At 42.4% G+C, this 16145-nt stretch overlaps 1 protein-coding gene across 1 annotated transcript; it reads left to right on the top strand.

Moving 5' to 3' along the window:
• Positions 1-385: 385 nt before the first annotated feature.
• On the top strand, positions 386-3307 carry mibp2 (muscle-specific beta 1 integrin binding protein 2). The gene is made up of 8 exons (XM_063188379.1): positions 386-639; positions 1157-1247; positions 1541-1589; positions 1804-2002; positions 2151-2222; positions 2341-2447; positions 2650-2751; positions 3026-3307. The coding sequence occupies exons 1-7, from the start codon at positions 614-616 to the stop codon at positions 2736-2738; spliced, it is 633 nt and encodes a 210-aa protein (XP_063044449.1). The 5' UTR covers positions 386-613; the 3' UTR covers positions 2739-2751; positions 3026-3307.
• The last annotated feature ends 12838 nt before the right edge of the window (positions 3308-16145 follow it).

Raw genomic sequence — 16145 nt, 5'->3', positions numbered from 1 at the left:
AACACGTTACGTGCATTGTGTAGGTTTGCGGATGTGCGCCTCTCACGTTTCGGTACAACTTGTTCTTTTCCTTCAAGAAATCGTGTCTTGGTTTTTTACATAAGATTAGGAGGATGAAACTTCAGCGTGATAAAACAAGAACATTGGAACTGTTGCCAAAACTGATACCGTCATAAATCATCAAAGTAGGTTGAATTTCGAGCATTTTTGTTTCTGTGGTACTCAAATCTTTCTCCCTTTTTTCATTTTTGGGATGGGTGGTGTTGGGTGGCGCCTCCGAGGAGGAAAGGGTTAGCGGTCGCAAAGCGCTCTGATTGGTCCAGCCCATGATGTTTCCGCTGGTTTGTACCTTTATATACCCAATCAAATCACTAGGAGTAGTATGTGTACCACAGTGACTTGCCACGGGTCTCTCTTGGTGGAAGGCTAGCAAAGGAGCAACACCGTCCTTTACTTTCACCCCGAACAACGCCATGGAGGACTCGACTAGTTGACGTTTCCTGAACCTTCTCTTTTAAGCTTTCTTCTTACCGATCTCTGCGTTCCTTCAAGAATCCTTCCGCCGGTTTTTATCGACGTTATCTCAAGTCTCAGCCCTAACACTGTTGTAAAGATGAAGTACATTATCGGCATTGGCGGGTGAGTTAATGAATGACCGGCAGCTACTGAATTAGCATGGCAGGCCTCATGGAAGCACGTGGAATGAGGAAGGTGGATGAAAGGACTGACCGTGTGGTGGATGCGTTTCTAAACGTTTGGTTTTGTGTCCGTTCATCTGTCGGGTGTTTATATGTTTACATGGCTAACGTAAACAAATGGCCATGGTGTTGTATATCATCAGACCGTTGTAAAACCTTATTCTGTCGAATAATAAACGGTCACTCAACCAACGGCAGTCAACCTTTTAATGTCCTCAGTTGGGCGTTGGAAATGAAGATCTAGTTATACTCTCTTCGGGTCAATGCGTTTATTGCAGTGGCCAAATTTAAATGCTCATTAATTAAACCATCTGCACTTTTAAGTCTGTTGAAATGCAAATACAATATTGTGTTAACAAAGTAGGCCTTCACTACTCCTTGTACTTCCCTTGACATTGATGTGCAGTGACTCATTGCAATACTTACTTAATTTGTTTGTTTTTGTTTTTGTTGTGCAGCGTAACCAACGGGGGTAAAACCACCCTCACCAACAAACTTATCAAGACCTTGCCTAATTGCTGTGTGGTTCATCAAGATGACTTCTTCAAGGTGAGTTATACTCTAATTCATGTGACATAGGAATATTTGAGGTCACCCACAGTCTCAATATCGAAGTTGGTGTAGGAACCTTACGTGGTTTGTCACTGCATTTGCCTAAACGTCTGATACACTGGATATAGTATAGCAAATAGTCTGGAGGGGTTTGGTGGTCGGTTAACAAACTCATCAAAATGTTAATCTCCATAAGCCATTACATTGTTAGGGGTATGGGTGAGGAGGCTTCCTAAAGGCACGTCCCCTGTAGAATGTACACGAGTACATCTCCTTCATGTATGTTTCAGCCCCAAGATGAGATTGAAGTTGGTGAAGATGGCTTTAAGCAGTACGATGGTAAGCCGGGGTCTCTACGAAGGGTTGTGTGTTTGTGTGCGTATGTATGTGTGTATGTATGCTATAGTTTGTTCATCTGTGTGATTGTGTGTGTGTGTGTTCAACATGGGCGCCTTATTTAACGCATTCTGCATGCTTTTAAACTAAGACGCCTAAATGAGCACGTGGCAGGCCATATGTCTCACTCCTTCCCCTCTTGGTTTGCTCCCTCTAGTCATCACTGCTTTGGACATGGACGCCATGATGAGCACAATCTATGCTTGGCTGGACAACCCAGTAAAGTTTGAGAGGTCGCACGGTGTCAACAACAACATGGACCTGGACGACGACGAGATACTCCCTGGAACTGACAAGCATAAGGATGAGGGTACCCACATCCTTATTGTGGAGGGCTTCCTGCTTTACACCTATGGGTAGGTGCAGCTCCTGTCCCCATCCATCCATCCATTCATCCTGCTGCTTTTTCCTATACAAGAGTACAGTTGTCCTGCTGTGTTGTATTGGGCAGTCCCTAACTGGCTGCTTTGTGTTTTTCTTTTTTGCGTCTTCTGTTTTCTTCAGACCTTTGATCGATGTGCTGAACCAACGCTACTTTATTTCCATTCCGTATGAAGACTGCAAAAAGAGGAGGAAGTAAGTGTCGTAATGAATGTGGGATGTGTTTTTATTATGCGCTGGCTGCCTATTACTACGCTATAAACAACCTCAATGTCATTGTAATGAATCCACCTCCACTCTGCTCCTCTCCCAGCTCAAGGAACTACACGGTGCCAGACCCCCCCGGTCTGTTTGATGGCCATGTCTGGCCCATGTATGTCAAGCACAAGGATATCATGGAGAACTCAGGTGTTGATGTTGGTAAGTGAATCTGCGCTTGTGCATCACAAGTTGCATAATACTTGCAGTGTTGTACGTTCGTTGTACGTTGCTCTGTGTAATTGCTCAAGCTAAATGCAATATTGCTAAATCCAATAGTGTTAAACATATTCCTGACAGTACCGGTAATCCTATTCACATATCCGTCTTGAAATTCATTGCTTCTGTGTCTTTGTAATTACAGTACAGTTGGATGGAACCAAGACGAAGGAGCAACTGTACAACGCTGTTTACGGCGACATTATGAACAACATCCAGAAATGTCTGCAATAAACGCTAAACAAAGGTATGCCGAGTTGTTTACAAAGATGCCAAAGTAGGACAAGAGGCTTCTTGCATTACGCCTCAATTGCGTTGGGCTCTAATTTGATTTGCCAGCAGTCTGTATTTAGAGTTCTGTGCCATGTGATAAGGGCTTGAATGAAAGAGTTCATCCCTCCACAGTGATGGTTTTTACTGTGGACAATGCCCAGTGTTGTGGGCATTGATGAGATTTCTGTTCTTTTTGTTTTTTACTCTCCATTCACCATGGAACAATGTGTGTTCTTTTTATTTTGCAGGTCACCCGATCGGCTGAACACACACAAGACACATACACAACCTGCAGGAGGAGAAACCAAACCGCCTTGCTTGACTTCTGGAAGTGGCAGCTCACAAAATAAAACATTTTTTTTGTTTTTTTATTCATCCATCAGCATAATATGCTGGCTTTGAAATAAATTGTATATCGTCAACAATATTTATTGCTTTCTACGCCTCTACACAAGTTGATAACAAGATCGAGGATGGTTGCAAGTCATTGCTGAAGTCTTCAATAAAAAGACGCCTCCTGCAACAAAATATTTATTTTTTGTCGTTGCATTTATTTTTCCTCTTTTCCACCCCCATGCGAATGCACACAAGGAGTGGTTATAAAATGAGATCATAAGTCCATATTCGGTAAAGCCCAAGGAAAGGAAGGGGGAAAAAACCATGCCATGACCTTGTTTACACGTGTGCCAAGTCTAACTCCTCATTTGTACGCACCTGGCTGTGTGTGTGCACACATGGCTGCGTAGGTGGTTGGCAAAAGCCAGCGCCCCATTCCACGCCTGTTCAGCCACGACTTCAAAAGTGCCTATTATGGTTTTCCCTTTTCGTCACTTTGCATAGCTTATAAGTATGGGTTTCTAGAAAGGGGGAAGACAACGAGACACCGCAAAACTGCTCGGTGTCTTGGGAGCTGATCTTGTGTCACTATCTGTCGCTACGGTGACAGCAGTGTGGCAGCAGCGATAGCAGGGCGTATCTCCTGCAGCATGCAACCTTATGACCCGAGCAGAGGGGAGCATGCGGGCAGCAGAGAGGGAGGGGGGCATGCGGGCAGCAGAGAGAGAGGGAGGGAGGGGGGCGGGCATGACACAGTTAACTGGAAAGTCTTTTGAGTTGTGTAATGTCTCCATACGCTCCTCCCAGTGTCTTGAACCACGGGACTTATTCATTCATTTCCCCACTTGTCTTTGTCTATTAAATGAGTTGTATAGGGAACACGCAACAAAATGCCAGCTGCTCCAAGCTATGTGGTGGAGACTTGTCTCCTCTGTCCCCTTCTGTGTAACTATGGAGTGGTTTTAAATGCGGTGTGGAAGTTGAGGAATCGGTGGGTAAGCGGATGGCATGGTTTAGAGTTGAGAACACTGTGAACCAAGAGGTAGGGCAGGCTATGGAGAGGAGAGTACTGCCCCCTCTTTTTATTTTTTTCGTTCAACAAAAAGAGGTTATGCAATGAGTGCATGTGGAGAATTACAAGACGTCTCCAATTCATGCAGCACATCTTGCATGTCTTGAGCTGCACGCTTTATAATCAGATGGTGCGCTCGGTCGGGTCACCTGTAATTTATTTATGAGAAGCTGTGGTTTTGGCTGGGCAGGGTCAAGTATAATCAAAATACACCATGTTTGTTTTAGTGAACCCTTTTCTCATCTGGCTGTAGCAAAAAAAAGTTTATAATGGCCATAGCAAGAAAATAAAAGGTTATAAGAGACATGACCTTGTTGGCACAATAGTTGTTTTTGCAACCTCTCACATCTTTTCACAGGTTTGTAAGAAATTCCTGTATGTATGGAAAAGGGAATTTACCATGTCAACATAGACTCTGGCACAGTTTTATGTGCATCAATGAATGTAGGCCTCCATTTGAATTGCTCATTTTGAAAAGTACAACAAAAGAAAAGTACAATAAAAACGTAGCAAAGCAAGCAATGCTATGAATTTCATATAGCCTAGTGGTGTACAAAGAAATAGTGGTAGGCCCACAGGGAAAGTCCCTGTATGTGTAAAATGTGTGTGAAGTTAAAAGTCCTTGAATAGTTTTTATGTCCGTGTGTGTGTGCCAGATACTGCAAATGGAAAGGTGGAAAAAGTGTATCCATTAATTACAGAGGGAAAAATATATTGGACTGATCAAAGACATACCAGTGACTGTTGCAGTCTTCCCTACACATTCAAATGTAAAATAGATTCTTTCAGATATTGACCTCCTGTGACTTTCTAAACTGAACTAATTGTATTAACAATAAGAACTAAATCTGAGATCTTCTTGTTGCATTGACTTCACCAGCTGATTTCAATTCCTCTTTCTTTCATAGTTCATAGTTTGTTTCAGAATGTGCGTGACTTGTGTCACTAGTTATGTACTGTATGTCATTAGTTTTCTATCAAATTAAGATCAGTTGCTTGTAATAATCATTCCACTACATAAAATGTTTGGTCTTGCACCAAGATGGTTATCACTTAACTGCTGTGCTTGCTGTCATTTTGTCGTTAAGCAGCCATTTTAAGGCTATTTTATAATCAGCGCGAGGCAACATGACCTCTTCAAGTAGTCTGATATATACAGTCTGAAAACTGATCCACGATCATCTGTATCATATGAAATAAATGCCTGGCACCATACTAAGGCTACTTAGTTTATGCCTACACCCAACCTTGGGCATGGCCTACATCCGGCACCAGTAACAGGCATATCATTCCCCATATCAGTCCCATTTATTAAGGTATTGCCCCTGTGCAGAGGTGGAAGAAGTACTGAAGTTGTGTACTTAAGTAAAAGTAGAAGTACCCTGCGAAAAAATTACTCAAGTGAAAGTAAAAGTTGTTTCCCAAAAACATACTTAAGTAAAAGTCCTAAGTACTAACTTTTAAATGTACTTTTCAGTACAAAAGTACAAGTAGGCCTACTCACGCAATGGCTGTCTTTCTCCATGTCTACCTACTTGATCCAATAGGAAAAAGTGTCTGCAACGGTTTTCGGTTCTATTTGAACATGACTATGGAGTCCTGTTAATGTTTTTAAAAGTATATTTTCTGTCTGGGTGTCAATTTGGAAGAGGGGCTTGGTCCCGCCTCCCTGCCCGCAGCTGAGGCTACTGAAATATCCACGAAACACAACAGGAAAACCTAGGATAAATGTAACTAGTAACAAAGTCTTCTCCTAGAAATGTAAGGAGTAGAAAGTACAAGTAATTGTCAAAAAATGTAATTGAGTAAAAGTAAAAGTCTGCATTTTTATTTTTACTCAAGTAAGTACAAATTCCAGAAAAAACTACTTAAGTACAGTAACGAAGTAAAAATACTTAGTTACGTTCCACCTCTGCCCCTGTGTACACTATCTTCATACGCCACTGTTATCTACAGACAGGGCCTCTGACAGCATTAACCAGGCCCGGGACAAAGTAATCTGAAAGGGCCCCCCACACAATACATACATTGTAATAAGAACTGGGCCCCCTCTCTCCCTGGGCCCAGAACAACATACTCGTTGATACCCACCCTTGTCGATGTCTCCTTTTTATGTAAAGTGTCATCAGTTTCAATACATCAGGACACTTGAAGGAGTTATGTTGTCTTGTACTGATTACAAAATATCCTTGAAATAGCTGTTTTTTCAACTGTGTTAATGGAGACATTCTGTTACATGTTTTGATTTGTATTATCATGCAGTGTCACCAATGCATGTGCATAAAAAACTATTCAAGGATCTTGCGCCTTACTGGCATTTTAGACAAACTAGGACTTTCCCAGTGGGTCTAGGCTTCTTCTGAGGTTGCAGACCACTGTAAATTGAAAAACCATGTTGAAATGAAGGAACAGGACACATACCATGTCACAAAAGGAATTCTTTCCAAGTGTGAAAACACAGCATCATTGTATCATATATTTAAAGACCTTCTTTCTTTGCACTAGAATACAGTACTGCCAAATGTGAACTAAACTTGCATATGGCATGATAACAAGTGTAAATATGATTAACCCGAAATCATAGGCTTATTATGAACAGATTAATATGTTAAGGCATGGCCCGCATTATAAAATATCTGCGGTTACTAGAAAGGTAGTTATGAGCAGGGCCACTGACAACTTTGGCTTGGCCCAGGACAAAGTCATCTGAAAGGGCCCCAAACCCAACACATGCAATGTAATGAGTCTGGGCCCCCCTTCTACCTGGGGCAGGGGCAACTGACCCCTTTGCAACACTCATCGTCGGACCCTCGTCGCACCCTCAGAACTTCATGCAGTTACATTTAATAAGATCAACGTTTCAGCTTACGCCTTCATCAGGGTCATCTTGAGTGTGCGACGAACATTCTTTTTCAAGTAAAACCATTTCAACAACAAGTACTACAGCATTCCACAGGCACAATGGTGCAGATAATGAGATGACATTGTACGGGTGAGGCATAAATGCAATTTCGTTGTGTGCAGTGTGCAGTGAACACTTGTGTGCAGTGGACTGCTGTGTCACAATGACAACTTGGGAGTTGGAGTTTCCTAATCAGGCTTTCACTTTCACTTCACTTGTTCAATATTACTGTAGTGATACAGTATAAAAACACCAACAGTGCATTCACTTAAAACAATCAAAAAGTACACAGTCACTGAAATGGACAGAGGTTGTTAACACACAGCAGGATAAAGTTAAACTGCTATCATAGTTACATGATCCTGATCATCTTTCCCATGCCTGGTCAATGGACACCCGGTGATACTATGTGGCCTTTGATTTTACTATCCCATTCTTGGCACTGCTCTCTCGCCCCTCCTGTCATTCAGCTGGCCTACAGTAGCCACACAGACACAGAGAGCTTACAGATCCGAAAATTACAGTGTCTTTTCACAGGGCAAAATAAATAGATTAGGGCAGACTCGACCGAGGAATCTGTTTATCCGAGGAAATCAGTGTGAGCCAGTGCGAGGGCGTTATTCCCCTGTGTGTGGTGACACTGCGTATCTGTCATATCTTGCTGCGAGAGCTCGCACATGCGATGCGGTGCTGCCTGCTATGCTATCCATGCTGAGAATTTCCTGGTGTCTATTTTGGCTTCACACACACTGCGCGGCTGGTGCAATGAATATACTACTAAACTGCCTCATCCCAGTTTTTTCCCCACTGTCATGGTCAATATGGTTTGTGTTGTATTACATAATGTTGTGTAATAATGCTGTCGTTTGGAAAATAAACTGTTGTGTGAAAATGATTTTTTCCCTGCAGGTGCAATAAAGACTGTCCAGTCTGATCCAATCTAATACACCAAACGGACAACTCCCTCAATGTCCTTATCAGAGTGATTGAAGATACAGTATCAGAGGTTACCGTTTCATAATGGATTTATAATGCCTTTGCTATAGATGACCGCTATCAAGCCAGTTGGAGTGGAAATGTTGGAACTTTAAAGGGGTATGCCACTATTTTGGGGCATAATACAGTTCAAATCGTTGGCCAGTGTTTATAAAGGTGGTAAAGTGTCTTATTTGTCATGTAAGCTGTTGTCTTGCTTTAAGACAAGTTAAAAGAGGGAGCATGTCGCTAAGCTAGTGAAACGATTTTAACTGTATTACCAACGATTGGCCAACGATTTTAACTGTATTACGCCCCAAAATAGTGGCATACCTCTTTAACAGTTGTTTAGATGGTTGAGATCAGTGGCGTGCACAGACATTCTTGGGGGGCAGGTGCTGGGCGAGGGGGCATGTGGAACTTCTGGCTGCCTTACTAGCCTACGTACAGTATAGCAGGGGTGGGGAACCTTTTTCATGCCACTTTATATTCCTCCAAGGGCCATCAAAGTCCTCCGAGCGGGGCCGCACTATGAACACAAACCAGGACTTTCCCCTGCACTTACGGCCTATATGGAAGGCAGCCAGCTTTAAAATAGACCACATCTTCTCTTGGTCCCCTGTGTAACTTATTTGTATTGCAAATGTGATTTCTAAGATTCCTTTACAAAATGTTATATTCCACGTGAAGTTGCATACCATTGAAATTATGTCGGGGGCCGGATAAAACGGCCTCAAGGGCCACCCCTGGTATATACAGGTACGTAGGGATTATATTGAGGCATTATTATCACACGCTTCTAACCGTCAAGCATTTCTAGACGATCATGTCAACATAGACCACAATACATTGTGAAAAAAAAGAACTTTCAAAAGGGGCTCTTTTTGTACAGTAGGGCAAAGGGGCATCTCTGTCTGTGCACGCCTACGGTTGAGATTATAATGTTACATTGTAGAAAACGCTTTTATGGCATGTTCAAAGCATAGCCTCTACAACACCTTGGTAAACTTGATCCTTTATAAAACTGTCCTGTAGAACTTGAGTTAACTTGTCTCAACAATGGCGAAATTAAGCCATTATGCAACTAGATGCACTCATTCAGCGCAGACCTCAGCCAAGGAAGCTGCTTGATAGAACATTTGACTATGTTACACCCTATTTTCACTTTAAGTCTTTCTGCCTTCTTTTTGTGTTAGAAACCGGATTGTTTTGCCCTGTCCCGTAATTCAAGTTGTAGTCACCAGGGGCATCTAGATTTAGTCAAGTCAAGTCAAGTCAGCTTTTATTGTCACTTTCGTCATATGCACAAGTCACACAAGGAAAATGAAATTACGTTTTCTCTCTATACCATGCCAGGACATAACAGGACTGACATTTACAGACTGACATAAAGTGCAAGACAGGACAGGTAACAGTGATGGACTGGTAACAATAAGTGGTCAATAATAAATACAGTACAAATGAACATTTAACATTTAACATTGAACATGTAAACAGGAGATAAGATAAATATAGAATGTAGACATTACAATAATAGAATATAACAGTGACAGTAGCAATATTAACAGTATAATAACAATAGTTATATATGTAGTAGAAGCAGCATGTTGTATTGTTCTTATGCTCCAGGACTGAGGTAGTGCAGGTAAGGTGCATTTATAGGCCAGCAATGGTGAAGAATCTTTAAAAAGGTCCTGGTTCCGGTTCGTGATCCGGGTCACCGCCAGAATTTTTAATCACTTGTTCCTTGGGTCATTACTAACAACTCCACAAAGTTTCGTCCAAATCTGTTGATTAGTTTTTGAGCTATCCTGCTGACAGAATCTTTTAAAAAGTCCTGGTTCTGGTTCGTGATCCGGATCACCACCAGAATTGAATCACTTATTCCTTGGGTCATTATCAACAACTCCAAAAGTTTCCACAGTACTGCTGAAAAACAAACAAACAAACAAACAGACATATAAACAGACAGACAAACAAACCAACGCGACCGAAAACATAACCTCTTTGGCGGAGGTAAAAAACATAACCTCCATGCAGTGTTAATTTCGTCAACCATGACTATGACTAAAATATTTCGTCAATGCCCTTTTTTGATTTTCGTCATTTAGACTAAGACTAAGACTAAATTGGGAAGGCAATGACTAAAATATGACTAAGACTAAAATTGATTTTCGTCATTGTGACTAAGACTAAGACTAAATTTTAAAAAGCTGACGAAATTAACACTGGTCTTAAATAAAATAGAGAAAAAGAGAACCAGTGTGTGAAGAAGTTTTATTCTGTACAGTGTGATTATGTTAAAAAGAGAAGCAGTGTGCGGAGAAGGTTTATTCTGTACAGTCAATGATATATGTTAAAAGTGTGTGGAGAAGTTCTGTAATGTACAGTGTTGACTAAAATGACGAAAATGACTAAAAATTGACTAAGACTAAAATTGATTTTCGTCATTTAGACTAAGACTAGGACTAAATTGGGAAGGCAATGACTAAAATATGACTAAGACTAAAATTGATTTTCGTCATTGTGACTAAGACTACGACTAAATAAAAAAAAGCTGACGAAATTAACACTGCCTCCATGGCGGAGATAATTAACCCATGCTGTACATTCCCACAGTCAGTATGCATGGCGACCTTTTTCACCTATTGTTCCACAGTGCCGCTGACGGCTGAAAAAGTTAACGAAAAGGTACACCCCCTCCCCATCTCCCTGGGCCAGGGACAAGTGACAGCTTTGCTCACCCCCCACCCCCCGTCGGCTTCTTTAGCTCCCTATGGCACTTGTGTCAACACTATCAGTAGCCATCCTCTCCAGCTGACAGCCTCCGTACCCCATGACACCAAAGAAGCAGTGCGGCTGCATTTTTCACCTCTCTCTTAATTATCACTGAACCCGACGACCATGCACATGTACACGCACATGTAGAAAACAGCAAAGCTTGACACCCTGTCTGAACATTTGACACAGGCCCACAAAACGAATCATTTCTGGGTCAGGTGGCGGTGGCGGTGTCGGCGCTGCCTTTACATCAGCACGCGAGGGTGTCAGGGGATGCGCCTGCTGCCTGAGCACAGTGTGCTGTGCTCGCTGGAGGCAGTGTTGCCAGATTTGTCTGATCAAATCCCACCCAAAAGGTTCCCAAAAACTGCCAAAATGCGCTAAATTCCGCCCAATTTCAACAAATTGTATTGATTTCTATGGGCATAAAACTGCAGATAGAAATGCCAAAAGGCCAATTTTTACCCGCAGACGGCCATCCCAAGCAGCCCAATTGGGCAGGTAACCGCCCAATCTGGCAACACTGGCTAGAGGAGTGAACGCTGCAGCAGATAAGTTATGCAACCACAGACAAAACATGTCTGACTTTGTATGAGGGCTTTAACTAACTGTGGTGCGGCCACTTAAATAGTGCCCCTTACTTACCGGGCTGTACACGGTACATTACACTTTGCACAAACAGCTATACAGTAGTGGATATATACAAAGCTTTACATTGCGCCATGTTGATTTATATGTTGGCAAACCCTGTCTCCCTCCCACATATGTACCCTATGTGCCCCTCTTGGTAACCAGCCAGTCCCTACGCTGAAAAAGAAGTCACATGCACAGTAGAAATATCAGATAAATACGAAGTCACATTACAATGCGAAATGCAATCACTTTCATGAGGTCAAAACTGTATACCAAGCCTGACATGGACACAGATATTTTATTTATGTTATATGTTTAGTTTGTATAGCTGAACTGCTCCAGTTTGTTCATGTGTTGTGCTTCCAGTCAGCCATTTGGTTTAGATTATGTTGGCAAAATATCATAAATAATAATACAAATAATACAAATAGTACAAATAATACAAATAATAATAATAATAATAATAATAATAATAATAATAACCCTTCGTGCATGTGAATTATAAGAGACCATGCTTGCTTCTGATCTCGATAAAGTTGGTGATCTATGACACCTCGTATGAAAATAAATAGGCCTGGCACCACAGTAACAGACATAATATCCCATATCATTCCACCATGCAGGCTAGATGTCCTCTTTTTGCATGTTTGAATATATCTGAATACTTGAAGCAGTCATGTGGTCTTGGGTTGATTAGGATATCTCCTTGAAATAGTTTAAAAACATCTCCTTGAAATGGCTCCAACTATGATAATAATGGAGATGTTTTGTTCCATGTTTTGATTTGTAGTAGCCTATCATGTGCAGTGTCACCAATACATGGACATAAAAAAAACCCTATTCAAGGATTTTGAGCACGACTTGCATCGTATACACTTGACTTGGCCTGTTTCAGTAGGTTTACACCTATTATGTTGCAAACCACTGTGCACTGAAAGCACACAGTCCGCTACCATGTTTAAGAAATCATCATACACTACATGGACACTCGATGCCATGACAACATTAGCATTAGAAACATTAGGCCCTTCAAATCTGTAACACCTTTCCCCCCCCAGTGGCACCCATGGTCATCACTGCTGTTGTTGCGCTGTCTGCCCTGTCTACAGCTGCACCTCTAGTGTCCAACTCAGACATTGCAAGCACTTTCCTGGCCTTGACATGCGGTGCGGTGATGGTAAATATTGAGAAAGGGCCACAGGTCTGACACCCTCATGTTCCCTGTGTTGATGTCTCTCCTGCAGACCGAGAGCACCTGCGGTTGGCCCAGTCGCCACAGCGGAGAATATAGGCTAAGCCTTTCACAACTCCCTCAGAGTGGCTGTGGCCAGAAAACGTAGATAAAATGTAAACAAAGCAATAAATCCTTGCATATAGGTCTGTCTCTCTCTTTCTCTGTGTTTGTGACTCTTTCTCTCTCTCTGTGTGTCTCTCTCTGTCTCTTCTTCACCCTCTGTGTCTGCCTGTCTGTTTCTCTCCTTTTTTCTCCGTCTCTGCCTGTCTGTCTGTCTGTCTGTCTGTCTGTCTGTCTGTCTGTCTGTCTGTGTCTCTCCCCTCCACTCTCCCTTTCTCCCTGCGTCTCTGTCTATATCTTTCTGTCTGTCTCTCCCTCTGTCTCTTCTTCACCCTTTGTCTCTGTCTCTCTCTCTCCTTTTATCCCGACTGTGTTTCTGTCTGTCTGTCTGTCTGTCTGTCTGTCTGTCTGTCTGTCTGTCTGTCTGTCTGTCTGTCTGTCTGTCTCTCTCTGTATCATTTTCTGTCTCTGTCGGCCCTGCCGTGGCCAACCGTTAAGGAACGCGTCTGCCATGCGGCCAACCCGGGTTCGATTCCTGACTCAGGTACGACTACCAGCCCGAGTCATTTGCCGACCTCTCCCTGTTCGCTTCCTGTCTACTTCTCAGGCTGTCCTGTCAAATAAAGTCTTAAAAGAACAAAAAATAAATAAAAATCTATCATTTTCTGTGTCTGTCTGTCTGACTGTTTATCCATCTGTCTGTCTGTCTGTCTGTCTGTCTATCTCTCGTCTTGTCTATCCCTCTACGCTGGGTCTAACCCCTCTGTTGGGCAAGCTGCCTGTCTGTTTATCCGTCTGTCTGTCTGTCTGTCTGTCTCTCGTCTTGTCTATCCCTCTATGCTGGGTCTAAGCCCTCTGTTGCGCAGGCTGCCTGAGGCCTGTTGTGTTTCGGCAGATGCTCATCATTGCAACCACTGGCAGCTCCATTGGTCACTGAGGTGTAGACTGGTTTCAAGACATAGCAATTGCTCTGCAATGTGTCTGTGTCAGTGCACAGATTTCGGTGGAACTGGAAGTCAACAAAACAAATTTTGTTCCGGCTCTGCTGTTCAATTCAGGGCAATAACAACAATAACTAACAAAAGCCGGGACATTGGCTTAATCAACGCCCCCTCATTCTGCCAGCCACAATTACATGCCACTTCAAAGTCACTTTCTCTATGTGTGTAGGCCGGGCGTCTGTGTTTAGTTCACGTGACGCAGAAGCCTGGATAGAGTCTGTTGAAAGGCCTCTCCCTGATTTTAATACAAAAACCTGTTTCCAAACCCATGACTTTTATGTAGCATTTTCCTTTAAAAAACAAAAAAACAAAAACAAATCCTGTTTTCTTGCCACACAAACAAATGCCTGAACAAACATACAAGGAGGCTATGGTAGAGCCGTGTTAGCCCCTCGGGCAAAACAAAACAGAAGATCCAAAATCTTGTGGTTCACCATGAATTGCTTTTAACGTCATATAGGCAGCACCTAACAGCTGTTACTTCTTTGCCTTGAGAAAAACACGCTCAAAGAACAAGCTATGAATACACACTTAAAAACATTCCATAAATGTTTTTTTTATGTAATTAAAACATTCCCTTTAAGTTTAAATACTTTGTGCCGATTTGGTTGGTTTTACGCTTTGCCTGTGCCTGAGAGGGATTCAGTACATAAAATCACTAGAATTTATTGCAATTCTAATTGATAGATTTTTACTTGCATTGGAGACAATGTGTGTGTGTGTGTGTGTGTGTGTGTGTGTGTGTGTGTGTGTGTGTGTGTGTGTGTGTGTGTGTGTGTGTGTGTGTGTGTGTGTGTGTGTGTGTGTGTGTGTGTGTGTGTGTGTGTGTTAGGGTGTGTGCAATGGCTTTCTGTGATTGACATGTGAATGTTACGTAAAGTTATGTAACTCTGGTTTTTGAGACAGGAGCAGAGAGGATTTACAAAGAGCCATGCCCAAAACACAGATGCACAATACATGTTTTCCAGGCATCATAGGCCAGTATTTAGGCTCTGAATGGAATACTACCATGCCAACCAAATGGCAATGTGGAAGGGGATGAAAAAAATGCCATGATGTAGCCATTAGTAATAACTGCCTGAAGCCCATATCCTGTTATGCTGGGTCAAACTAAGGCCCTATTTTGTTGATCCAGTCTCGGCAGGTCCCGGATCCAGCCACAGTCCTCCTACTCCTCACCATGGTGAATCATTGTTTACTTAGACAGGAAGACAGCCCACGGCTGCGCCACATGCAGCTAAATATCTGTGGAGTCGGTTGTGGCTTTGAGCAAGAGGGTTTGTTTTTTTCCCCCTTACGGCCAAGTTCTAAATTGAGAGGCAAGTTTAAACGATACCAAGGGCAGGGAGAAACAGAGCCAACCTCGAAAACCGCCGTTTAGCCGGGGCTGTCTGGCTTGGTAAGCGAGGGAGAGAGAGAGTGGCCTTTCCCTCTGTATCCGCCCTGACCTCATTGAGGCGCTGCTGTCTGAGAGAGCGAGGCACAAATTTGCATCCAGACTTTTCAGCCAGCCCAGTTCCTGATCCCAAACAGAACACATGTGGAGGTGTTATGACCCAAATGTTGTCGGTTTCTGAAATTGTTCTGTAGTGGGATTAAAAATAGAGTTTCATAGCCGCAGCAGCAACAGGGGGTGGAGTACGCAGTACACACACATCTGGTGTTTGAGGGCAAAGAAAAAAAACAAAAAAACACACAATTTAACCCAGATTTTGTTGACCACCAATTTGTGTTTTTTAACTTTCAAATCAAAACACTTTTAGGTTGATTATTTCTCCAAAGTATGTTTATAATATATTTCCAACAAGACAAAACCTCTCATTAAGTGGCATGAAGCGAGTTAAGTGTGCAGTCGCTTCAATAACATTAAATCCAATAAAAAAGTGACTGACATATTGCTGGCTGTTTAAAATATGAGAGTGGTGAACACTGTGTTGTGACAAGTGATGGCAAGGGCTGGAGACCCATTAAAAGCCAAAGCTGAGAGTTGTGACATTTTAATTTGGATAAAAACATTTTCATTTGCTTTTGTTAAGAGAAAAAAAAGAGTTAAAAAAATATATATATATAGGTATCAGGCTAGCCTCGCGCACCATCCTACGTACTTCCGCCAAGAGACTTGGCTCCGCACTACATGAATACGAAATGAAATGGTAGTATTATGGGATGGTCAGGACCAGGCTAGGCTCAGGCTGTGTTTTCTAGATAAGTATGTTTCCGCAAAGATCCTAAAGCAATGCTTTACATAAGTGTAAAGCCAATAACTTGGAGGAGGCTTCACTCAGTGTCCAGTAGGCCTAAATGTTGTACGTTTGCAGACCCAGAAAATTATAGACTAAAACACTACAACAAAAGGCTGCACCTTGCATGAGCT

This window comes from Engraulis encrasicolus, chromosome 22 (assembly GCF_034702125.1).
Source record: "Engraulis encrasicolus isolate BLACKSEA-1 chromosome 22, IST_EnEncr_1.0, whole genome shotgun sequence".
Lineage (NCBI taxonomy): Eukaryota > Metazoa > Chordata > Actinopteri > Clupeiformes > Engraulidae > Engraulis > Engraulis encrasicolus.
This window is presented reverse-complemented; position numbering and strand designations above follow the sequence as displayed.